At 36.3% G+C, this 26,080-nt stretch overlaps 2 protein-coding genes across 2 annotated transcripts; both read left to right on the forward strand.

Moving 5' to 3' along the window:
* The first annotated feature begins 1,203 nt into the window (after positions 1 to 1,203).
* Positions 1,204 to 6,565, forward strand: LOC128948533 (transmembrane emp24 domain-containing protein 11-like). Its single transcript, XM_054293285.1, is given in 6 exon segments — positions 1,204 to 1,351; positions 1,354 to 1,521; positions 2,376 to 2,476; positions 3,147 to 3,272; positions 5,342 to 5,488; positions 6,416 to 6,565. Coding segments are annotated over 6 exon segments (840 nt in total).
* Positions 6,566 to 9,240: 2,675 nt separating this feature from the next.
* On the forward strand, positions 9,241 to 24,657 carry RNF212 (ring finger protein 212). The gene is made up of 12 exons (XM_054293318.1): positions 9,241 to 9,352; positions 10,889 to 10,950; positions 13,570 to 13,644; positions 16,355 to 16,411; positions 17,907 to 17,965; positions 19,375 to 19,436; positions 19,526 to 19,595; positions 20,410 to 20,455; positions 20,801 to 20,864; positions 22,423 to 22,495; positions 23,218 to 23,406; positions 24,615 to 24,657. Exons 1-12 carry the CDS (start codon positions 9,241 to 9,243, stop codon positions 24,655 to 24,657), a joined length of 912 nt encoding a protein of 303 aa, XP_054149293.1.
* The last annotated feature ends 1,423 nt before the right edge of the window (positions 24,658 to 26,080 follow it).

A 26,080-nucleotide genomic window follows, 5' to 3' on the forward strand; every position in this document is an offset into this window, starting at 1 on the left:
AGGAGTCCGAACACCCCCCTTGACACTCCTAAGGATTCAACAGCCATGAGATGCAATTTTTATCCCTCTATCCATATGGAGTCAAAGCAGTAATGTGTAAGGAATCAGTTCTCTTCATCTGACAACCTTTCAATATGGGGATGCTGATGGGTGATTTTTGGAGCTGAACTAATACTTGTGCTACAACTTCCATGAAGATACTCCATGCTGTGAAATGGAGTGGACCCAGGATGGTCCTAAGCCTGTGCCAGTGTTACACAGACATTCCTTCACTGAGACAACTTCATAGATGGCAGGTGCAGTGAAGGGTAATAAACATGAATCAGTCCTCCTTTTGCAAATGTGAAATAATCCAGTAGGAGTTTACTCCAAAATTTTTATTTAGGTTACAGATATTGAAGATGAAGGGCTGTGCCCCCCTCTTCTTGGACACAAGAAAAATATGTGCTCTTGTGCAATTGGGATAACATAAATATTATGAGGAAAGATGGGTCCTCCCAGCTGGAAATGATCCCACTGGTGGGTCCTACCTGCTGGAAATGCCATTCAGGCCCAGATTTCAGACAGAGTGATCTACACTTATAGGACAAGGAACACTTAAGTGATAAATGAGTTTGTCATCAGACATACACATTTGTCTATATTAGTACAAAGAATAAAAATAAGAACCTCAATCATTGTTTGAGTTATACTGTAACTTTCTTCAGAGAAGGTACTAGAAAGTATCTAAGAAATAGCCATTTGTATACTAAAAATCTTGTTCTGAAACTGTTAATGTTGTTATTTTTTTCTGCAATATCATATTCACTAATCTTATTTGATTATTTAATGGATTATTTGATTATTATTCAAGAACTTATTCAAGTTCTTTCGACTTCTTTAGAGTTCTCTTATGTAGTGCCTGTAGGTTTTAAGCAGATGCCTACATTTGTACAATGATTTAGGATGGAAATTAAAAGTTTGCTTAATAAAGGAGGGGTGAAGCTCTGGAATAATCACCCAGAATTGATGGGAAATAATAACTCAAGTTGAAAATATAGCAGTTTATGGAAAGAGGTAGTCAATGTAGTTGCCTACAGTAATCTAGGGAACTGATCTCAAGCACTGGAGAGGCCCTTTCAGTTTCATGCTCTTCTAAGTGTATAAAATAAATTTTAATCTAGATGCTGGGAAAGAAGAAAGAATTTTAAAGGTGTCTTTTCCATGTTATCTCATTCTCCAGAACATGCTGTAGTTATTTGTAAATGTGTAACCAGCAGCTGCCTTTTCTCACAGGTTTTTTTCTCTCTCAAAAATACTCTGATAAGCAGCAAACCAGGAACAACCACAAGACTACAGGCACTTGGATGTAACTATCTTCAAAAGAAGTACAGCAGGGATATATAAAAAACATGAAAAGTAAATTAATAGGATTTCTTATGAACTTTTGGATTTCTTTTTCACTCGCTTTGTATTTTCACATGGGAGAAAGAGAAGAGAAATGCATAATTGAAGATATTCCCAGCGACACCCTGGTAGTTGGTAGGTACCTGTCAATGCTTTATGATTATCTAACTCATGCAGTAACAAAGGTAACTGGAAATGTAACAGCAATTTCTGTGACTGATGAATATGGTAAAAAACCAGAAAAGGGCACTCTGAAAATAACTCCCTGCAGCAGGGATTAGGTTTAAAGTCCTCAAACATTGTGTGTATACATCACACAAAGAAAAGCCGGTTTTCAGAGTGCTTTACTGACTAAACAGAGAAAAAGAATGGTTTTTAATTCTACAGCTGTGGAATTGCTGCTTCCACGCGTGCTTCTGCACGTTCTGACTGATGTGCTCATTCATATCAGGATTTCTGTAACATGGCTTTCCCCATATGAATGGGAGAGTTACTTTTTTGAAAAGTGCTGGTCTGAAAACAGACAATTCACAATGTACTAAAGTTTCATTTCTCCTCTGATATGAGAAGCACATTAAATTAATCTACAAGACTCTAAATGTAAGATTTCAAGGGGATAATAAAATATAATACAAATTAATCTTTTTTTAAAAAAATAATATGATAAGAGTGAAAGACAATCCATAAAATATAATGTAGTACAGTACATTATGCTTTTGGAGGTCTCAGTGTGCCTTCTAGAGGCTAAACTTCCCAGAGCATTAAAGTAATTAGAAAGATTTTCTTATTAACCCTTTTTTGTAGTACTTTAGAACATTTCCTACTGTAGTAAAAATTTATTGCATTTCACTGTTATGAAGTGCCCCTGAATAATATTAATCATAAACACATTAAATATATACATATTTCTATTTTTCCTGAAAAAGCATCAAAGATGTTTAATGTCAAGCTATGTTTCACTTAACAGATTTATCTCTGTTTTTATTCAGGGAATTACAAAGTACAACGCTGGGATTTACATACACATGACTTTCTTGAATCTGCTCCTGGTTTGGGAATGTTTGTGACTGTCACAAGCCCTACTGGTGAGGTAAAAATGCTTTATAAATGTTTCTCTACGATTTACGACTTGACTTCTGGCACTGGCAGGCAGCACTATCTAAAAATAAAAGACACTTCTGAGGAAGAAATAAATCTACAGTCTACCAGCTAGTTCAGCATTTTGATGCTGAAAGATAAAAGTAAAAAAAAATATGATATTTGATAAATATGTGTATGGACAATTTTTGCATTACGACCAGATTTGGGAAACAGCGTCCATAAGAAGAATCAGTGACAACTGAGAAAAAAGGTAAATGAAAAATGAAACCCCAAAATTCACTAATGAAGTAAGATGGTACAGAATCCACCTGAGCAGCAGAAAGGGGTGCTGATGATAAACAGAACCCAAAGTCAAGCTCACCAAGGCTGCTCGTAGCAGTGGACAGCTTATGTCCCTACCTAGGCAAGGTGTCAGTTTTCAGACTTCGAATGCTTTAGAGAGCATTGGCTTTTGTACATTGCAAAATTCTGTAATATTTTCGTGTTCCCTGTGAGCTAAAATTGTTTTCTTTTCTCTAAATGTGTTCTGAAATTTGGATAAATTTAATGATGTCAGCAGCTTAACTGATTCCTTTTTGCATTCAATTCACAGTACTGTTTTTTGATTTATTTATTGGTAGTTATAAATTACAAACCCAATGCCTATATCTAAATTGCAGGTACTGTTGTCAAAACTGTATGGGCCACAAGGGACCTTTACTTTTACATCCTACATCTCTGGGGAGCACATCATCTGTTTCCAGTCTAACTCCACAAGATTTGTAGTGATTGCAGGAAGTAAACTGGTAGGTGTATTTCCTAAATGGTCTTTGTTGGAACAGTAGAAATCATTACCAACAGCAGAGATTTCAAACTGGATTAGAAGTTGGTCTAGCTTCTAGCAGATAATTCAACGTTTTTTAGGGATAAAGGAAAGTAAACATAGAATTATGCAGATAAAAAGATAAAAAGAGTGTTGTCATATTTTAAAAGTCAGCATTCAAGAGGCAGGACTAAGGACAGAGAGATTTAATGCTTGTATTGCGCTTTGAATGTGAAAGAGTCTGATCATTAAGAACAAATAATTTGAATCCAAAAGACATTTATGTAAGATTGACCAACACAAGCATTTGACATAAAGATATTCCATGTATTCAGTAACTTAGATTGGATTGCCAGTGAAAATGTAACACTTTAGTTTCTGAAAGATATTAGAATAAAGAATATCTCAGCCTACTTGTTATTGTCTACTACCAGCAAAACTGGCTTTAATGCAGATTTGGAGAGAAAAAAAAGCCATCAGAGGTGATATCATGGCTCTACTGATTGCAGCAAAAAATTTTTAAGTACTGTTTGGAAATTTTATCTATTTGCTGCTTCCCAAAACCAGGAGAGAATTACTCTCTAGAGTGATTTGGGGCTTTTCAGCTGACGGAAAAAGAGTTAAATAACCAGCTAAACATCATCTCCTAAATGAGTTAAGGTAAGCTAAATCTCATCCTAGCTGTGCACTTCAGAAACATGTAGATAACACAGAAATAACAATACTGGAATAGGGTTATTACACTGGAATAACAAGGTGTTCTTACAGGCTGATTGATAGAAATTAATGGAAATTTAATCATATACATTGCAAAAGCAATTAGCTCTAATCATAAAAAAAATAATTGTGGAGCTTATCAACTAGAGAGAGTAAGGGGGATGAAGCTTTGGTTGGTCACAGTTAGCTATACACCACGAATGGGATTCTGAGGATGTACAGGTGATTTTACCTGGAATAGATGGGGGTGTATTAGCATTATTTTACATGATACATGCACCATGCAGAGTTCTGGCCATCCTATATAAAAGAAGCCAAGAGATGCAGGGAAGGAGAACATTAATATCACAAATATTAAATAGTATTTGTTTGAGAACACAGAAATAAAAATATTGTCCTTTTTAATTAAATCTGGAGGAATAAAGGTCACAAAAGGAAAAACATTCTTGAGCGAAGGTAAATCTTTAACTGTTCTTTGTAAGAACCACATGGTTATCTAAACTCTTTCAAACAAAAATAAAGAAATTAAAGTTCCACAAGGTTGTGAGATGGATTTCTACCTATACAGTTAGGTAACACCAACACAACTGCAAGAAAATCCCCTCTTCATTTGTGGCTGATCTCTGAGCAGACCTAACTTCTATTACGCTAATATCAATTCCTAGGGTTTTGAAGATGATTTGTTTGGCTAAAACCTTTTTATTTTCTCTTAGGTAGTAATTGGCTCTAGGAGAAGCTTCTCCTACTAGTTTTAGTAGAATTTTTTATGCATGCCAAAAAAAGTTGCATAACATGGCAAGTTCCATTCTTCTCTCTTCTTTCCATGGTACTATTGCTTGGCTGGCTTGAGGCAATTTTGCCAAAGATCATACAACAGTCTGGAGGATATTGGGAGATATTCCAGCTTGGATAAATAATGTGAAGAAAACAGTTATGTGAGAGAACCTAGAAGTGTATTGTAAAAAGCCTCCAACAGTACTACTAAAAATAGTAATTTCTGCAATATCAGGATGAAAAGTGAAATATAATGAGCAGTTTTTTTTTTCAAGTATTTTGGACAAAGCCAACATTTTAATGGCAGTTGAACCAATACTAGCATAAAATAATGCCCTAACATTAGTGAAGATTGTAAATTTTTATAATTAATTTAAAAATAAAATTAGGAAACCCTTCAAATTTTCCACCTGATTCCAATTTAGGAGGAATTCTAATTTTTATAAGCAATTAAAAATATTTTCCTGCAATGATCTTAAGGGGAAATTGTTTCATTTTTATTCCAAGGAACTTTGAAAAAGCAGAAGATACATTAATGAGAACATTTTTTTCTTTTTGCAGCGCATCCATTTGGACATCAGAGTTGGAGAACATTTTTTGGATGAATCTGCTATTCAAGCCAAAGACAAAGTGAATGAAGTTAATATCAGACTAGAGAATCTAATTGAGCAAATTCATCATGTAACCAGAGAACAAGAGTATGAAAGAGTATGTATGTCCCCTAATGTAAATGTTAAAATATATTGTACATAGGCTTACTGATTTATAAAGTATTATGAGGTTTATTATCCAATTGCAGGGCTGTTTTTAACTAACTCATAAAAATCTATAGATATTTAACCAAAATAGTCTCTATTACCTTGCAAAATATTTTTCAGTGGCTACATAAAACTATTAATCACTGTGGGCTCATGCTTGTAGCAGCAGGTGTTATTTTCTAGCAGCAGGTGTTATTTTAAAGCAGGATTTTCCAAGCAGGGTTTTCTTGGTCTGACTCAGCCGCAGCAGCTGAGCTGGTGGCAGGTACCAATGTGGGTGACGCTGTTATTTCCACACTGCCCTGGGTGCACAAACTCCACTGAGTGGGGAAGGAAACGACTGAGTGTGTATTTATATATCCCCATGAAGTGTACATTTAAATATCCCTTCTTCAAACAGGTGTACACCCAGTCACTTTCTACATGCACACAGATAGACTGAGAAATATATCAACTCATTATCCAAAACTCGTTATGCAGTTTGACATGGATCAACTCGTTACCCAAAACTCGTTAGCCAGTTTGAAATGGATCAACTTGTTACCCAAAACCAGAAATTTGGCTGCAAAAGGGCTCTTGACAGCAAATTATACAAACCTAAACGGGTTAAAATCTGTACTGATGGAGCATGTTTAGCACAATGCATCTTCTGTGAACAAGGGAAACTGTTTATCTTTCTGCTTCAGGATGCAGTGTGCCTGCTTCTCAGTTTTGATTTGTGCACATATCCACCACAGAGATAGGTACAAACCTTCATTTTTATCCACATGGAAAAATGGTTTTGTTCACCACTCTGCAGAAGAGGGATGCCTTTCTGCTTACCATGAAGCATACAGATGGCAAAAGGTAATAATTATGCTTTTCCCTTATTCCCTAGGAGCGTGAAGAAAAGTTTCGGAAAACAAGCGAAGAAACCAACAGCAACATTTTGTGGTGGGCTGTAGCACAAACACTAATCCTCATCTCTGTTGGAATCTGGCAAATCAAATCTCTCAGAGATTTCTTCATATCTAAGAAGCTTGTTTAAGTTCTATAAAGCCAATGCAGAGATTCAAAACTTACACACCATGTAACACTGAACATCCAAAGAAACCCTGCACCTCCGAGAAAATTGCTTGTATAGAACTCTCAACCTCCTCTCATCTTCTGCTCTAACTCTGGTTTCTCCAGCTAGGTCACAACCTCAGGCATCCCCTCACATTTTTCTCCTTGAATCCCATATTTTACTATTTTTTCCCCCATCTACAGATGTAAAGCTAGATATAGAAGGAGTCAGTGACTAAGGCAGAATTTAAATTCAGTACTTAATGAAGAATATTTAATGTGGGTTAAATCTAGAATACAAATCTAAAATAAAGTTTCCTGTGCTTGCTGAGTAATCTTATTTGGCACTACCATGAAGAGTTCAGCACTTCAGACTGACTAGGATTGAGATAGTAAACAGAGAAATAATTACATTCCCTGTGGTGTTTAATTGGGTGAGAGTGTCTTGAACTCAATCTATGTATGCGTAACACCTAAATATAATTGTGAATGCTTTCTTGTAAAATATTCAGAGTTTGAACTGATCAGTGGTGGCAGCAATTATCATAGAAGAGAGAGACCCAGACAAGCAATCTGGAATTATACTTACTTTTTCTTCCAGAAAAGTCTTTAACATTAAGCTATGGAATTGATGATGATCAGATGCCTCCCACAGTTGTTTATGTAAATTACAGTCTTTATGAAATATACCAAAGAAACCCAAATTATTTGGCTTCTTGGTAAACAATGTCAATTTTATTTTAATTCATTCCTGCACTAAATATTTCTGTGCTGAGAATTTTTATAATTTTAATTATTTAGCAACTTTGTTATTACTGTTTAGAGAAATTACCAGTTTTTGACTTAATTTTCTGTTTTACTTATTGCAGCTTGGTTGCATATACCTTTATGCCCTAATTTAGCTAGTTTATGTACAAATAGCAGTGTAACTACAGCACCATACAATGACAAGTCAAAGGCTGTGGTTAAAATTCCAGCTAATTAGCTTGACAAAGCAGCAGTAGTAGGAGTTGGAGGTGATTACATACAAAGACATGGAAGCTGAAGTTTCTAGAGCACTGTGATAGCAGAATATTGTGGTTTGTTTTCATACCCATCTTTTCAGACTTTGCTGGTTTAAAAGGTAGTGAAAGGTGAAATATCTGTAGACCAATTATTGTTGTAAAGGCACAGCTTTCTTTCTTTTTTCTATCTTCCCACCTGTTGTTTTCTTTAGCAAGGAAATGACATTTTCCTTTAAGTCTACTTATATTTCCAACATGGGAGTTAAAAGACAGTTGGTAGTATGTGAGAATCAATAAAGTTGATATAAAGTAGAGACAAAAAGCAATGTTCCAGGGACCAAATCAATCCAAATAAAATCTCATAAAGCTACTCATTGCATTGTGTCCTATATTTAAAAATTTGGATACTTCAGAGGCGCTGCTTGGAATGACCAGTAAGGAAGTGTTATTGAATTAACTTCTATAGAGCACTCACTCACAACATGTCTGTAATAACATCTTTGGCAGTGGGTAAGAAGGAAATATGTGTTAAAACCATATGGTATATGAAATCCAAGAAGAAAGTAATAAAGTGTTGTGACATGATTGTGGTTCAACTTTAGCTGATATTTAGTGTAAGGCTCCTAACCACATCCCGGTGACAAACACAACTCATTTCACTTACAATACACTCCAGCTGGAAATCCAGGACAAGCAACATTTCAGAATTCATAAAAGAGCTGATCATGTTTCACCATATTAATTAGGTCTATACTCAAAGAGTATAGACTCAGCACTGAGACTTGGGAGTTTTGAATATAACTTGTGATTGCTTAGCTCTTTACTACTACTAATGGTACTATTATTAACAATAATCGTCATCATCATATTATCATTATCATCTTTGCTTTCGGGAAATGTTTTCAGTCTCCTTCAAGATTTTTAATTAACTTCATAACGCGCAAGCTGACTCACAGCTCTTTTGGGAAGCACTTTGGGGGCAGAAGCCTTTGTGAAATTAAAGGCTTCCTCTGCAGTTTGTGGCTCTGTCATACCCAGAGCTACAGCCTGCACCGCAACTAAGTTTCTAGGGGACTTTCTGCCTAAAATTTTCATCACTGGGCACTAGCAAGCGATGGGGTCTTTTTTTTGTCTAAGAAATGAACATCAAATTTCCTTGTTTTGCGCTTTTTCTACAGCAGAAGATGCCACAGCAAACCTGTGACAGCGAATTAACAAACTTCTTGGATTCTTGCATTTAAAAGAGTGAAATCCACAACTATTTTCTCTGCTTTTCTTTTTTTCCCCTCCATCTGCTGGCCCGAGAGGAGCGAGCAGGGCGGGGCTCCTGCTGAAGCCCCTGGCCGGAGCCCTGTGTGGTGCAGCTCTGTTCCCCACGTCTGGGGACGGCGAATCTCTCAGAGCACCGTCTGTGTCGGCACCGCTCCACTTTGGTAGTGAGAGGCCAGAAAAACCAAGTTTTATTGGGGTGCGTGTGAGGACCAAGCTCCGCCGCCCTAAGGCCCTGCGGCGGGAGGGGCGCGGGCCGCGCTGCCCTCAGGGCCGCCTCAGCGGGCGGGACATGGCGGGGACGCCCCCGCGGGGCTCGGCGTGAGGACCAAGCGACTGTGCCCCAGCCCCGGGCCGCCGCCGGGCCCGCCTGTCCCGCTGCCCCATGGCCGTGCCCGTCTTCTGCAACTCCTGCTTGGGCGAGCCCCGCGCCCCCACGCCGCGGTTCTGCTTCACCAACTGCGGCCACATTTTCTGTGAGGTTTGCCTGCAGAAAGGTAATAATGGCTGCTGGGGCGCGCCCGGCGGCGCGGGCTGTGCTGCCTGCACACATCCACCCCAAACATTGCTATTTCTCACCCGCTGTGGAAAAAAAGGAAGCCCTGAGCACTTTTTCAAATGTTACTGATAAGCCTTTCCAGTCCTTGCTGTTGATTCGCTTTGAACACTAAAACTGTGTCCACTTCCAGGTGGATGTGGCTTTGAGAGCAAGCCTTGGGCACACGCGATGGAGGCTTAATAAAACTGGATTCTGGATGCTTATGATCCATGATTTTGTAAAAAAACACCCCACAAATAGATGGCTTTTTGTTCCGGAAAATTTTGGGAAAATAATGTTTTTTCCTTAGTGAAAGAGCATTTGAAAAAACGGAGGATTCGTTTAGAGTAGGTTTTGGAAGTCGTTTTAATAAGTTTTGAGGCTGAGTATTGTTCCTGAAGACGTTCAGCTGCATGAGGGAAGATTGGAGCTGATGTTTTGAAGCTCTTGTGTTATGTACAGTTCCAGAGTCATATTCTGGGACGCATGTGAAGCTCTTGGACAAAGATACGTGGGAAAGGCAGAGGAATAATGAAGTTGTTTTAAAAAAGGGAAAAAAAATGCAGCAGACGAGTATCAATGTTTCCCCCTTTCACATCGTGCTAAATGCCCTGGTTTTTGTAAGGGCACACAGAAAAAATGATCAATCTGTATTTCAGAACTAAAAACTTTTGACTAGATATTTTCACGGGGTGCTATTGAGGATAGAGGACCATAAAATGCAGCCTCTGCAGCTTGCAGGCCCCTAGAACATGAACACTTTCCTCTCTGCTCTTAGTATTGTTTGGCAGGAAAATATATGAGGGATTATGTATCTTTTTACTGTGAATTCAGTAGTAATGAGGTTTAAAATGTATTTAAAGATGTTTATAAACACCGATCCTAGAATCTTCAGAACGGCAGTAGCTAGTAGAATTACAAATTATAAATATTGAAATAATGTGCATTTACTATAGATATTTTCTAATATGTTTGCAGATAAAGAGTTTAAGTCATAAAGTTTTTTAAAGTGATTTTATTGTTTTCTCACTGGAGGAATTCAAAAGGCAAAATTACTAATTTCTTGACATTTGGGCTTCATATATTTTGTTGGGATAACCCAACTGTGCCCCAGTCTAAAAAGCCATATATCAGATTGACTGTAAGTTATTAGTGCACTTAAGCATACATTTAATTAAAGCAGGCAAGTAGTCCTATTTAAATCAAGGGAACTAAAAGTCACCTGCATTCTGTGACACTAATGATATTCATAAAATCATTTACATGAATGCTTATTTAGAGGAGTAAGACTTGATGACATTCACAAACATTTTTCCTGCACAACTCAGTGTAATGGTTATAGAATCAAATTCTTTATTCATGTTTATTCATGTTTCTTGTGTAACCTGCAGATTTCTTCCACAAGCTCAAGAGGTTTGGGCATCACATTATATTTGCAATGTATTCAATATATATTCAGTTTGATCTATATTTTAAATGTGTCTTTACCTTACAGGCAAAAAAGATGAATGTCTGGTCTGTAGGAGGGCTTGTCGTACCTTAGTCCTTTCAAAAGAGGTAAATCAAGCTTTAGTTTTGTTGCATTACATTAATCTGTGCTTTGCTTAACAGCTAAACTATTTGCACTAAAGAATGCTTCAGTTTGTTTTTGCCAACTGTGACATGAATATTTACTGATAATAGGTTGCTAAACTCAGATACTTAGGCACTAGACAGCTCTGCTTTTTGTTGTAAATATTCCTGTAAATTAAAGCCTATGGAAACTTTAGGTTTTCAGGTACTGCCAGGTTGTAAATCATTCTAAACTTTCCAAGAAATATGGCTGGTTACTGTGTAACATCAGTGACTACTTTCAAAATGTGGAAAAATGTTTATTGATCTTGGCATTTGTACATCACAGAAATGAACTGTAATGAATTATTTCATGTAATGGACTGAATTGAAAGCCTGCCTGATGGCTCAGCAGTGTTTTTAAGTGGATTAGTTTTTTTCCCCATTTTCTCTTAAGCTTAACTATTTTCCTTGTGGCTGTGTGATTAAGAAATATTGTTGGGAATTTTTGTTATTCACTGGAGAATTAAGAGCTTTTAATTCCCTTTCTTGATTAATCATTAGGAATCTTTAATTTTGCATTTCTCCCAGGAGCAATCTTCTCTTTAGCTGATTTCATAAATAGTTTGTGAACACATTCATATTTTTGTAGACTGATGCCTACCTAAGAGCCAATGCCTTATAAGGATAAAAGACAAACATTAAAAACATTTAATAAAATTCAATACAGCTAAACAGGAAGGCCTACTAGGAATTTTGCACATTGAAGAAGACAATGCTACTAAAAAAATTGCAACACAACAACAAAATGCAAGTATAATACAAAGGAGCAATGCATACAGTAATCAAATATGAAAAAAATCAAAAGCCCTTCATAAAAATTCTAAAGGGCATATTTTAATATGCTTTCAATATCAATGTATTGTCACTGCAAATGTTGTTATTAATTTCAGTCAAAGAATAATTTAAGTTGTTGAGAACCTCTGAAGGTCATCTTGTTCAACACTTTGCTCCAAACAATGTTAATTTTTAAGTTACATCAGTATTAAATTGCACCATTTCAGCAGAAGTTGATAATTTACTTCAAAAGCACAGAAGGAATTTAAAAATGCAGTGATTGGGATACTAAGAAAAATATTAGATGTTTCTTAGAACCTGCCACTGCTCTGGAGGGCTGGAAGGAAGCAAATTACCATATTCTTTAAAAAAGACATTAATGATGATTGCTTATCCTTGATTAAGAACAGATAAAATGATTGGAATGATAATTAAAGATGCATATAAAAAAGTCATGGCTCTATAATTCAGGAACCTGAGTGGCAATATACCTGGTAAGCTTTATGAGCTTGATGCTATGGAAGAATTCCCAATGAGAGGAGGTCCTATAAATGTGCTAGAAGTCCTAATTAAATTGTATGTTGGGGTAATCAACATGTACACATTAAATATTCTCATCTTTACAGCACTGCATTCTTGTCACCTTCATGTCTTCCTTCCGTGTCTCATGATCCCCTCTTGCTTTTCCCCAGAGGATGGTAAAGTGTTACAATAAATCAGACTCTGGCTGTTCAGTACTTCAGAATATCAAAGGAACATCTGCTACTCCTCCATGCAGCAGATAAAATATAAACAGAGTTACACAAATCTTTATTTGAAAGAGTTTTTATATCACTGTGAGGCTGGTTGGGTTTTATTTTTTTTAAATCTGATAGGTACTTACACCAAGATCATTGCTTTGATAGAACCCTAAATAGATTGCAGGAGCTTGGTTCCTATGAATGCATCTCATTTAAAGAAGCTGGATATATTTTTATGAATCTCTTAAGTTTTCAAGATGGAATATTATTGTTTTTATTTTCTTTCCTGAAATACCGTAGTTAGGTTAACTGTTCTGTTTGTCTGCTTTTCTCCATCTGTCAGCTGGAAATTTTTGAATCTTTGGCTAAGTCAACCAAACTCAAAATTGCAGAGGAAGTCTCAAATACAATTACTTACCTTCTGTGAGTTCTGTAACAATTAGTAGCTGGGGAGAGCAAGGAAAAGCAGTTTTCCTAAAGCATGCACAGCTCTGATTAAAAGACACAAGTCATAAAATATTTTAAAAATTCAACAATTACGTTAAGGCTCTTTCCTTATTCTGGGATAATATTCTGCTGCCCAGTGGGCAGGGAGAGACAAAGGGATCCCAGTCAGCATTGGAACCATTCTGAAAAAGGAGTTTGAAACAAAACTGGTTGTGGGATGCATCCCATGTGGCTGGGAGTGGTGAGAACCAAAAAGCTGGAAAGGGGCTGCCAGAAATGTGGGTGTTGGTGTGAGTGCAATGCCTGTTCCAAGGGCCACAGCACTGTCCTTGAATGTCCTCTGGCCACTGGTATTCTCTTAATCACTGTAAGTATGTATGTGGGTAATATATTGAACAAAATCCTGATGCTTTCCAGGTATTAGATACAGCCATTAAAGAAAACTAGGCTCATTCTCAATTTCAGCTTTATCCTTGTCTAATCTGTCAATTTTTTTAATTTAGATTCATTAGTCAATTTAAGAAACGCTTTACAAAAGACTTTATTTAATATGACTTGCTAATAAAAATGCTAACCTTGGTATATTTTTATTTCTTTATAGACAAGTGCTGATATTCAATCACTGTTCATGCCAATAGATGTGTTAAGCAAGAAATATTCAAAAGAAATATCACAGGTGAATCTGCCTTTAAACTTTTTAACTCTGTAAAATAATCAGCAACTCCTGCTGATTTTTATGTGAATGGGAAAAGTGAATGAGTGAATGCTTGAAAATGAATGTATGCCCATTACCATCTTAACTTCCTTAATTCCACAGTTTCTGAGTTCTTAAGGAGACATAAATTATTCATTATGGTCACTGCTTATGTTTTCAAACTCTCTCTAAGGACCACTAGTCTGGTTATTTTAATGGTGTAAAATCACTTTCAATGCCATGCAGTGAAAAATTAGATCTTCCGGAAGCTTAAACGTGCCCAGATAGTGTGCCTTAATTATAGCAATAAAAAGTTACGCAGTGAAAACCTGAGCTGGACACAGTCCTGAGCTGACTGTGCTCTCTCTCACTTCTAATTTTTTTTTGTTTAATCAAAACACACCTCTTTTTTTCCCAGGTAGATGCAGTAAATGATTCCAAGGTCATTTTCCTCCTGCTTTCTGTGAATTCCAGATAGGATTACTTTTGTCAGGCTTAGCTTCCAGTCAAGAAGTTCTGTAGCTCTCTGGGTTAAATGAATGCATACACACTCCCTTCTGCTCCTCATTTTCTGCATCTCTTCAGCTTGGCTTTGGGACTGTGTCCTTGTCCCTCTCCCTGTGCATTTCAGCAGCAGTTTCAGCCACTCCAGCAGTACCAGCAGTGCATTGTCCCTGGGCCTGGCTGCTGCCTTCTTTGGCTGTTCTCATCTCCTTGGGCTGGACTTGCTGCCCTTTGGGTGAGCTTCCTGATCCAGCAGAGCAATAACCCAGGGAATATCACCTGTGTCCTCCAGCAGTGGTCATGGATGCACATTTGCTCCACCCCAGGCTTCACAGACTTTTCCAAAGCTGAGCTTGGCCCTTTCCTGAGCAGTGCTCCTCCTCACATATAGAAGGGACACAGGGTAAATGTGAACCCTTCCTCTGTCCTTCCAAACCCACTTTTTAACAGCAGGATCAGCAGTTACCCCATGAACTGAGCAAATGCAGGGAACCTGCACACCTCCAATCACATGGGAATACAAACTTCCAGAGTGTGCCAAAGGAAGGAAAAAAGAGGGCTCAATCTCCCCAGGCTGAGGTAGGTCTTCTGTAGCCTGGGATAACCTGTTGGGAACATATTGAAGTGTAGTGAAGGCGTTGAGGTATGCTCTGAACTTGTCCCAGCATCAAAAGATGTAAGAGCAATTTCTCTAATCTCTTATCTAATGTCTTGTCACTTCTGGGGGTGCTTAGGAAAGAGTGGGAGCAGAGCTGGATGTGGTGACACATCTTCAGAAGAGCCTCCCAGCTTTCAGCAGCTCATGTCACAGGGATTTCTCAAAGTGGGATTGGTCTGCATTCAGAAGCTTTGGTGGATGTTTTTCCCCACATAATTGTCAGGTTGTTCCCTGAATTTTAGCATCTGTCTCATTGTGGAAGGGTGATCCCCAGGTTTTTCACTGCATGATGATCGTTTCATTTTTCAGGTTTCAACCTGTTAGTTTCATTTCTTACTCTTGAATTTGATTCTGGAGGAAAGAGTATCCATTCTCATGCACTATGTCTGTGCTAATCTGTAGTTTTAACTGCTGATGCATCCTTTCTTCAACTGTCTGTTTTTCAGCCATGAAGATTCATATTCTATGTGGTCATTCTTTTACTGAAGTTCTTGCATACCTCTGATTAATCTGAACTGTTTTCAGACCTACTCTGTCCTTTCTGAGGTGTTAGGCAGACTCAGGATGTAGGAACATGCATTTTTTAAAGGAGAATGATGATGGCCCCTATTCCATTTTAAACTACTGGTAAGATCTGATTTGCTTTTTGACTGGTGCTGAGCACTAAGCTGACAAATTCAGGTTTCTCCTAGACCAAAGAACTCATTTCTGAGTGAGTAGAGACAGCTCAGTGCCATCACTTTCCAAGTGAACATTTCTTCATCAGTTCTTCCAAAGACACACTGATCCTTTGATGAGTATTCAGTGGGAGCCTCCCAGGTCCTTCCACAGGGAATAAAATAACCATTTAACTTGGTTATTTAACTTCTCTATGGATTTATATTCTCAGAGTGTTTCTTCTTGGCTGTCTCAATTCCTGCAGATTTTCTGGCAGTTTTCTTACATGTGAGAAGAAAGATTTATTAGAAGTTACTGCCTGTGGTGATTTGTTCCTCAAGCTCTTGTCTTGCCTACCTTGTCATTTTTACTTTTAACTTGTCATGGTTTATGATCCTCATGTGGACACAAGAAGTGCTTACACATCACCAGACAGTGTGTCTAACAATTATTTTTTAATTAACAGGGTATTTTTACAAGGCATATTATAATTGCCAGTAAGACAGATTACTTTTTATGTTGCCATTAATTTTATGTGTTTGCTTAGCACTGATGAATAAGAAACACTGCAGCTAAACTGGCTTTCTAATGTCTTTATCTTTTTATTGAACATAGTGTTAAAATATAACTTCAGTGAAATAAATCTACCACCTCTGCTGTAGGTCATATTGGATTAAATTAATTCTATAAGACTTTTTCTGTCAGTGATAATAACTTAGAATACTTTGGGATTTTTTGAAGAGGATTTAAAAAAGGTATTTTAACTGCCTATAAAAGACAGAAAACTTTGAATACTGTAATTTTCCATTACTTCTTTGCTGAGGTGCATAAATGTAATTATGTGCAGCTTGATATAACTGTTTTTATTTTTAGGTATCAGAATTTCAAGAAAAATACCGTAAGCGTTTATTAAAATACCACAAACAAAAGGTAACTCTAATTGTGATTGTCTCGGTTTTTGTTTATGTTTGCCTTGTCACTTTGGTTTAGTTTTAGAAACAATATTCATCTTTTATGTGAATACTTAGAATAATTTATCAGGATTGACTCATTACTGTCATTGTAAATACCAGTTTTTAATTGTTTAAAGTCTATGAGGACTATTAATTCTGCTTACTGTATCTAATAAAATATTCTAGTTGTGAGGTGCTCAGGATTAAATGGAGAATCAAAGGAGGAGGGAAGAAAGCAGTTCACTGAATGGAGGGGAAGGTGGAGGAGGTGGGAGAGAGGGGTGCTGGAAGATACGCCCAGAGGAAAAGAGAGGCTGACAAAATAAATGAGAAGTCTGAGCTATGCAGAACAAGACTAAGGGCTAGTACCCTGAATTTGGGATAGCTGAGTGTGAAGGACAGAATTAATTGTTCTGTGGAGAACAGGTACTGCATTTGTTACTGTGCTTCTTCCTGTGTAGGTTGGAAGGCAGATTCCTTTTCCATTTTTCAGCTACTTCTAAATATTTGATTGGTTCCTTTCTTAATCAAACCTAGCTCTTATTAGGAAGGAAAAAAAACCAGAATACCAAAAACCAGATCTTACATAAATTACATTTTTTCTTTAATCTGTTTTGCAGAGTTTTTTATCTGCAAAAAGAGCATAGTATCTCCCACAAACAATATGATTTTATAAATCAGGTAATTTTATTAAAGGATTCAAATAATAGTTTGAGAAGCATGAAAAAATAACAAGCAAATTCATAATTTGCTTTCAGATCAAAATAAGAACAGTGTGAAGGATTGAGGTCACATAATGCAGTATTGAGGCTATTGAGTAAATTTTTACATCCTTCATAAAATATAATATATGTTCACCTAATGAAAGACTGTAAAAAATACACATACTAGGGAGCTGCCCTAGTCTTCTCGACCTTAATATTCTTCCATTTTGCCAGCTCATAATATTTTTAATGGAGATATTTCTGGTTGTGTCTCTCAACAGAGCAGAAAAACTTTTCACTTAGGCTTACTACAAATAGATACTGAAATGAGCTGAATACATTTTGAATCTGAAATGAGAAATATGGGAACAATGTATTTTTTACATTTATTGGTAGCTTTTTCAGATAATCTATATTAATCATAACAAAGCTTTTATATCAGATATGAACAATAGGAAGCAAAAGAAAAGAAAACTGGTTTTAAGCACTTTTCCTAGTATTCATTTATGCAGTATCACCAGCATACTTAAGAAAAGGTAATCAAACAAAGTCTTTAAGTGCCAAAAAGAAGCATTTCTCTTCCAGATTGACTGTTTAATGGCTCCATAACACAGCCATAACAGCCCCAATAAATCTGGAATTGCAGTGATGTCTTCAGATTAAAACCAATGGAAGGCAGCCTTCCAGCACTTCAGAATACGAGCTGGGTGAAAATGAAGCTGTATATCACACAAACAGACTTGGTTTCAATCTCTGATTATCTCACAGATAGCAAAGCTGGAAGAGTCTCTCAAGAAACTAACACAGCAAATTCAGCAGCTACAATGGTAAGAGGTTCAATGCAGAAAAAGTAAATGTAATCAGACAGCAGTACTTTTAATTGATAAAGGAATAAAAGTTCATGTTTTGTTTGCCTTCCTCGTGTGTTTTTACAGAAATAAATGTATAGTGATTTCTGACATCAGATGAGTTTTATTCACAATAATCAATCCTATCAGGAAGAAATCCTTTTATTTTACAACACAACTCCATAGTTAACTCTAAAAAATTAACTTTTGATAAAGTGTATCACATAGATACTCAGTTTAAATTTTTTATTTGCGGTTACCTAACCATATTTGTGCATTTTGCAATGGACTTTATAGCATCAGCCTGGAAAATACTATGATGCCTTTCCTGGTATCTTAGCCTATTTATAAAGTTACCAGAGTTTTGTAACATGATTCTCATTGTTTCTATTTCTAGTAAAAATTAAATTCTTGTCTCATCTTGAATTACTCTCTTTTCTCAAATGTTTCAATTTGGTAGCCAAGAGGTCACTTATCCTTATCCCTCTGCTAAATGACTGATCCACCTTCATCTTTTCATCTTATTTCCAACATAAAGCCAAAACTGTTATTTAAATCTCCTTAATAAGCCAGTTTATGAAACCATTATTTCAGTTACACAGATTTGATCTTTAATTGATCTTTATTCCTTTTCTCTGTTTTTTTAGTACAGACTTTCCCTTGACTCTTAAATGCACATAATACTGTATTTTGCTCTCCCAGGCTGCTTGGTGTAATGTAACAGAAAGAAAACCAGTATAAAGGAAACTGTATGTGGTGGATTATTGCAGTTTATATATTTTTATTCATTTTATGCCTCCATTTTCTTGTCTGCATCTCAAATAAATGAATGGCGTCTTGGTTATATCAATTACAGAATTGCCATTACTGAATTTTAGATTTTTTTTTGAGGTCTACCTAGAGAGAAGTGTCCTAGGGCCTCTTTTTCTTGCCTAGTAAACATATTCCTCCTTTTTATGATTCTTGCCAAAGGTACCAGCTTTGCAAAGTTATTGTTGAATAGCATGAAAATGCCAACATTTCATTTGATAACTAGATTTCTTAAAGTTTGGTAAATACATAATTTCATGAAATTGAATGACTTTTGTGCTGAGCTGTAGTTAATGGTTGTATTTTAGCATCTGTTGTTCTCTAAAGTACTTTGCCATAATATTGTGCTAAATTTGATATTGTTGGGTGTATAATGAGCACTGCAAGTATTATGATGTAAAGAACAAGTTCATAGATTTACCAAATAAATTCTAACTTGACTTCATGGCAAATAGTGTCATGTTAAAACCTGCTCCTGATGGATAAATGCTTTGATTTGTACTTTATTGACCAGTTAGGCATGTTAACTAATCAAACCAGCTTTCAGTTTATATCTGTTGTTCTTCTTTCCCCTTTAGTATGAAACCTCCTGAAAACACCACACCACTGCCATTTTCCAGTTCAAGCAGAAATCCATCCAGTAAGAAGTGTTGGTTTAAAATATTAACTATGGAATACCTGTCACTGGACATAGCTGTGTTCTAATATTAAATTTCTTAATGACTTCAGTTGCTTCAAGGAAACAGAATGTTTATTCTTCATATTCTCTTCATTCGAGTCGTCCTTCCACTTCTGAAACGTGGGTACAAACTTGTTCATTTTCAATTAAAACCTTCACTAATATTTTATACAGAAAGTAACCTTTTTGTAGTGAATTTAAAATATTTTTGGGGGTTTTTTTTGTGTTTTGTTTTTGCAAACTGTTGAAATATGAAAGAACTGAGGAAAGTCTTGTCTATTCAAGTGTACAGTACAGTTGTATGGATGGTGGTTACTGGAAAGAAATCTGAGGCATGATGCACCTTATTCCAAAGAACTTTTGGATATATAGCTACACAGATGAATGCATAGATAGATAGATTAGTGAGACACTCTCCATTCACCATAGAGAAAAACTAAATTTATTGTACAGACACCTATATGTGCACTGTAGTGATCTCAGGAAAGATGGGATGAGCCACTCCACTAAGGCTCATTTAATTTTAAGTAAAATGAATATACAGCTTGCTCAAGCTAAAATATTTTTATACCTTTGATTGTGACTCCTTTTCTACAAAAAAAAAAAACCCAGAGATTCAGAGTGCCCTTGTTGTGGATACAAATGAAAAATACATAAATATGCATATTTATTCAGACAAATAGAAGGATAACAATGCTAATCATAAAATAACTTACTCTGTAAATGTCTAAACCAAAGTTCAGAATCAGTGAATAGATTTTTCTTACTGCTACTGAGTTTTGGAATAAATCCTAAATACTTATGTGTCTTATGCATTATGTATTATGCTTTTCCATTACTGGTCAAATTTAACATTAGAATCCAACATGATTTCAGTCTTTATAATGAGAATGTTATTTTTATTACAATGTCATACTTTGACCTTTCTTGCAAGGATGGAGGCAATGGAGATTGATCCTGCACCTTCACCAATGAGGAAAGTAAGTAGGTTTTTTTAATACTTGTTTATGTATAGTTACACACATATATCCTTTTGATTTCTCTTACTCTGTTAATGCTGCAAAAAATAGGATTCACTGATAACACTTCTTATCTGAATGTGATAGGTTATATAATAAAGCTAAAATACAAATATTTCCCACCTGCCCATAGATCTTTAAAAATAGTGACTTAATTCTTAGCTTTTGCATTTTAGGACTATGAACAAAACTGACAGCAGAGAGTTATGGTAATCTGCAGACTCTGTAGACCTTAAAAATATCTTAAAATGTCTTAATAATTAATATGCTTATTACACTGTGGTTGATGACTTGCTGTTCATTTAGCTGGAGACACCAACTGGTCCAACAAGATTATCAGTAATAACTCCACCACAGGATGGACGTATGGGTGAGTCAAAGTCAACTTTGTAACTGAATGACGTTTCTGTTCCATTAGGAGGCTGAATAAATTAAAATCCATACATTAGCAATTTACTAAAAAATTTGAATTTTGTTGAGGTGTGAGGAATTTACCACGTGGTAAATTCACTTCAGTCCAGCAGCTGGGAAATGGTTAAAATGAAGTATGAAATGTTTTCCTAGTACTTACCTCTTCTGTTCAGTAAATGATTACTTGTAACCAAAGCAGTTTTTGCTGAAACAACAGTGGCAAAGAAAATATGTAACTGTATGTGTGATTGAACAGAACAGGAATACTTGCAATGTCCTTTGTTGACCTTCTGTTAAGTTTCATAATTTTGTGTATTTGTGGTTAACAGAGAGTAACGTTGCCCACAATGTAATATTAAATATCAGATGAAGAAAAAGGAGGAGACTAAATGGAAGTTAAAAAATATTTAATAACAGAAATGAGGTAGTTGAGATCAAGAATTTCTTTGAAAAGGTGATTTTTCTTTTCACCTTATCACTGTTACAGGGTATAAGACATTTTACCTGCCACTCCTTTCTTTCATTCCTTCACATCCTGAGCTTGGGTAACTCTCAGATGTAAATAAGGCATGAGTAACAGCCTGCTGGAAGTGGTGCAGTCTCTTGAGAGCTGTTTGTTTGTGAGGACTTCCCCAGAATTCCTGATGCTTTGCAGGCCTGCTGTCTGTGTGTCTCTCCCATTTTGGTTTTACATTCAGCATGTTTCTGCAGCAGTCTGTGCTCAGGCAGCTTTCACCTGGCTTCAGCACTTCACAGAATCCATCTGCAGCCACATAAAGAACTTTTAGCACTCTTGTGTTTTTACATGGTGTAAGTGTCCTGAAACAAAGACAAATGCAATTTCAGTGGAGGAGGAAAAATTGCTTTTTCTGTGTTATGTCTGATTTATATGCTCAGATCCTTCCTAAATCCATGGTTGCCTATAAATTTAAGCATAACAAGATAAAGAGAGCTGAGGTTAACTGTTTTTTTTATTGTGTCCAAACATAAATAGATATTTATTAGACAGTAAAATTTTATGTAGAACAGTTATATGTTCAGCAGATTTCAGAACTTTCACATAAAGTTTTGCAGTGGACAGGGCTGAGGGAATCAAAGTTTATGTGCAAAAGTAAGGGTAAGTGGAAACAATGATTTAATGGTGCACTAAGGAAAGTTTCCTTCTCAGAGGTGGATGGGGCAAAAAAAGATCAGCTGAAGAACTGGAGCACTTCAGCACAGCTGTCTTGACAGTCTAATAATAGTCTAATAAATGAAAGAAGGTGAAAGAAACCACCATGTGTTTAACTGGAACAAGATTTGCAGGGATGGTGCAATATGATGTTTTTGTGACAGCTGAGCTCTCTCACTGACTATTGTAATTGTGCACCATTTTTAGTTCTTGGATGAATCAATCATGAATTTGTCCCAAATCATGCTATAAAAGTACTAATCTTTATTTACAAAGTTATCTCTTAAGTAAAATGGGTAATTCAAAAAAATGGGTAATGTTGTTTTCAAAAATCTGATTCCACCAGGGAGTGTATCCTACAGGACTTCTCAGATAGCTCTAATAAAGCCAAGTCAGAGTAGTGGAACAGGATCTACAAGGTAATTCAATACTTTTTCAAGAGGTTACCATCTCCTACAAGAGAGTGAAATGTCCCCTCTGGCCTTTATTAATCTGTTTGTTCAGAGGTTAGATTCTAGATCTGAAGTGTTGGTGTGCAGCCTGGCTATCATCTACATGAATGTTTGGGTTTGGGGGAAAGCTTTATTTTGAAATCTCATTTTTCAAAGATGTGCAGTTATAATCTGTGCTTCTGTAGCTGTTGGCGTCTTCAGTCATGGTACTCCTATAAAAAGGGGTAATTTTATAATGAGGAAGTTTAACAGTGTCTCTGCTGTGTCATTCTTACAAAAATCAGAGATGAAAGCACAATATCTGCACAAGGGCTGTTCTCTGAATAACCTGAACTTTTCATGCAGCCTGCAACAGGTGTTTCTGTTTTTATCATTTAAACATTGAAAATGTCTTAAATGGTGAGAATTATTAACATCAATAACTTTGAACTATTCCAGAAAAATTAAACTCATGTTCTTTATAATCATTAAGCCAAGTATATCTTCCTAGCAGCAATTTAAATATGTGTAACAAAGCACTTCTTTTCCACCTCTGATTCCATAATTGTTTTGTCAGTCTGCCTTTTGAAATATGTGAAAATATTCAGTAAGTAAAAATATATAGACAACAAATTGAAGTAATATTGAAATATTTAGTGTTATTATAAAAGTACCCTCAAATCACATGCACGAATGAATTTCATTAACAGATCCACCCCTGCGCTGAGGTTACCACACAGTTCTTGTCCATCATCAGCTGGATCCCAGAGCAGTCAGAGGGGATCCTGGGCTCATTCTGATTTCAGAACCCCTCAGCTGTATCCATATACATCACCTTCCCCACAGCTGCCTCTGTCCAGGCAGCCAATCACCCTCTCTGGGCTTCTGCAGAGACAGCAAGGCAAGTGGATTTATAAACTAGCATTTAGCATTCCCGAAAAGATTTCAGCATAGCAGCTTAAATAAATGAACCAAAATAAAAATGGTATTTCAGAATTGGAAAGAGGCTTTCAGCAAAATATGAAAGATATTGGTGTTTATGATTGTATTTTGCCTTGGTCTTATGTGTGGGATGGTATCTGCTGTGAAAATGTGTTCTTGCTTCACTCCAGAATTAGGTTTTAAGAGAGATTTAAATCTGATAACATCCAGATTTTCTGTCTCAACTGCACATTTCTTAAAGATCTGCCTATCAAGACATCCATGTAAATGTCCACAGATCACAGTAAGAAGGGAGCTAGTCCAGGGTGTTATTGTTGAGGGCGACATAAAACTAGCAAAAAAGCTGCGTAAACATCAGCACAAGGGGGGGTGGATGTGGGTAGGAATTGCACTGGGGCAGATTAATGAATAAAATCACAGAATCAGAGTCACAGAATCATAGAACAGTCCTGGTCAGAAGGCACCTTGAATGGTCCAGCCCTTTTTGGGAAAGAGAACCTACATGAGATCGTGTAGCACCCTGAGCAATCACATCTTGCAAACCTAATTCTCCTTATTGGTGAGTTTGCTTCACCATTGAAATATTTTTTTAACTTATATTAAAAAGATAAGTCATCTCTAAAGCACCTTTAGTCCATACTAATAAATGTGACCTTTCTGCAAATCCCAAGTAGTTTTGAGTTCATGAAACCAAAATAAAAATACTTTAAGAAATGAAGGCTTATAGCTTGTAAAAGCTTACATGACAATTGTTTTAATTGTGAGATTTCTGGAGAGTGATACAGTATGTGAAATAATGCATGAACCTGATAGGATCTCTAAATAATGTAGGAAAAATTAATGTTATAAAAAAAGTAGGTGTATTGAACTTTAGTAATAGATGTCATTTGGCTATATGATTGCAATTCAGTTCATATACAGAATAAGGCCTTAGAGATTCACTTGTGTAGCTAAAATTGAAATATGGCAAAAATGCTTTTATGGAAATACAGAGGAGCATATTTACATTCATGAAAATGGCAATAGAAAAGTTTTCATCAATGGTGTAGGTTTTTTTTTAAATTTTTGATTTGCTTTTCCTTGTATAAATTCCCCAAATAATTTACAAGAATGAAACTTTACTTTAGTTTTACCATTTTTTTTTCATTTGTACCTGTATTTTTATTCTAGGATCAGCTAATTTGGGAGGACGTTCAGCAGAGAGATGAGCAAACATCTGTGAATTGTTTTGGTTAAGAAGGATCTGGAGATGCACTGCAGAGTCTCTGGATATCAAAGTATTTGTAACTTCCATAATATGTCAAATTGGCATAAACCAGCAAATTGTTCAGCATGAATCTGTATTTAAAACATCACTGATCTTTCTGATTAACATCTACTGAAATTTTGGACGGGAGTACAAAATTTTTTTGTGTTTTGAAGTTCTGGCTTCAAATATATTGCATAAATAAAAGTCCTTCATTACCTGAGTGTTAAGGCAAAACGTGATTATATGTTGAATAGCTGCAGGATAAATAATTGTGCCTGTACAGTATTATAGATAGACTTCAATCCTAAAAAGAAGAAATTTCTTGATGGATTTTTAATTTCAGAATTCCAAAGTTTGGTTCTTACTCAATGCATCTCCTTTTGTTTGCACTCTTGAAGAGGGCTGAGTTTTGAGGGATATTCCATTCTAGCAGGCTCTGCTGAGCTCAGAACACAGGATCTGTTCCATGCTTGTGGAAATTCACCATTTGATTTAGGTAGCAATGATTTCTTCCCAAAATGGAATGAAATGGGGGAACTGGAATGAAGAGACAAAACACAGTGAAGACTACTTTTACTTCTGCACAGGAATAGCAGCTGGAGACTCTGAATGAAGGGTGCCAGAATTTGTTTTTTCTGCAAACAACTCTGAAATTGATATGCCTTTGTTTTGTTTTGACCCTAACTTTACCTGGACTATTTTAAGTATAATAAAACTAGAAGCTGGTGTGTTTTTTTGAGATAAAGTTCCCTGAATATATGATAAACTTCTTTTGGGTTGAAATGTTTTGCTTTTCATATCCCAAGTGGATGGGAGAGAGAAAAATTGGAAGAGGTCATTCACCAAATACCATCATGGGCAAGCTACACACAGCTTGAGGATATTAATTGAATTTATTACTAAGAAAATCACAGCAGGATAATGAGAAGTAAAATAAATCTTAAGAAAACTTTTCCCCCCACCCCTCCCTCCTTCCCAACTCTGCCTCCACCCCCAGAGTGCATGGAGTCAGAGAAAGGGAGTTACAGTCAGTTCATCACAGGTTGCTTCCTCTGCTCAGGGAGAAGGGTCCTTGCCCTGCTCCAGCATGGGAATTTTCAACTTCACATTTGCCTTATTTCAATGTATACCTGCCTTTACTTCTTTTTTTACCATGGGAACCTTGGTGGATTTTCTCCTACTCTCAGAGTTTAGCTGGGATCTCAAAGTCAACTTCCTTCCAAGCAAACTTCCAGCCAAAAGATTTAATTTTACCACAGACATGTTCAAATAAAGGTGTGTAGTGAAACTCCTAAAGAAACTCAACTCTCCTTTAATTCCAGGTGAGCTTCAATAGCTGGAAAAGTGAGGCTGGTAAAAAATTATTGCAAGATTGACATTAT

Source organism: Melozone crissalis, unplaced genomic scaffold (genome assembly GCF_028551555.1).
Source record: "Melozone crissalis strain CALT ecotype California unplaced genomic scaffold, PUWL_Pcris_2 ptg000132l_1, whole genome shotgun sequence".
In the NCBI taxonomy this organism is placed as follows: domain Eukaryota; kingdom Metazoa; phylum Chordata; class Aves; order Passeriformes; family Passerellidae; genus Melozone; species Melozone crissalis.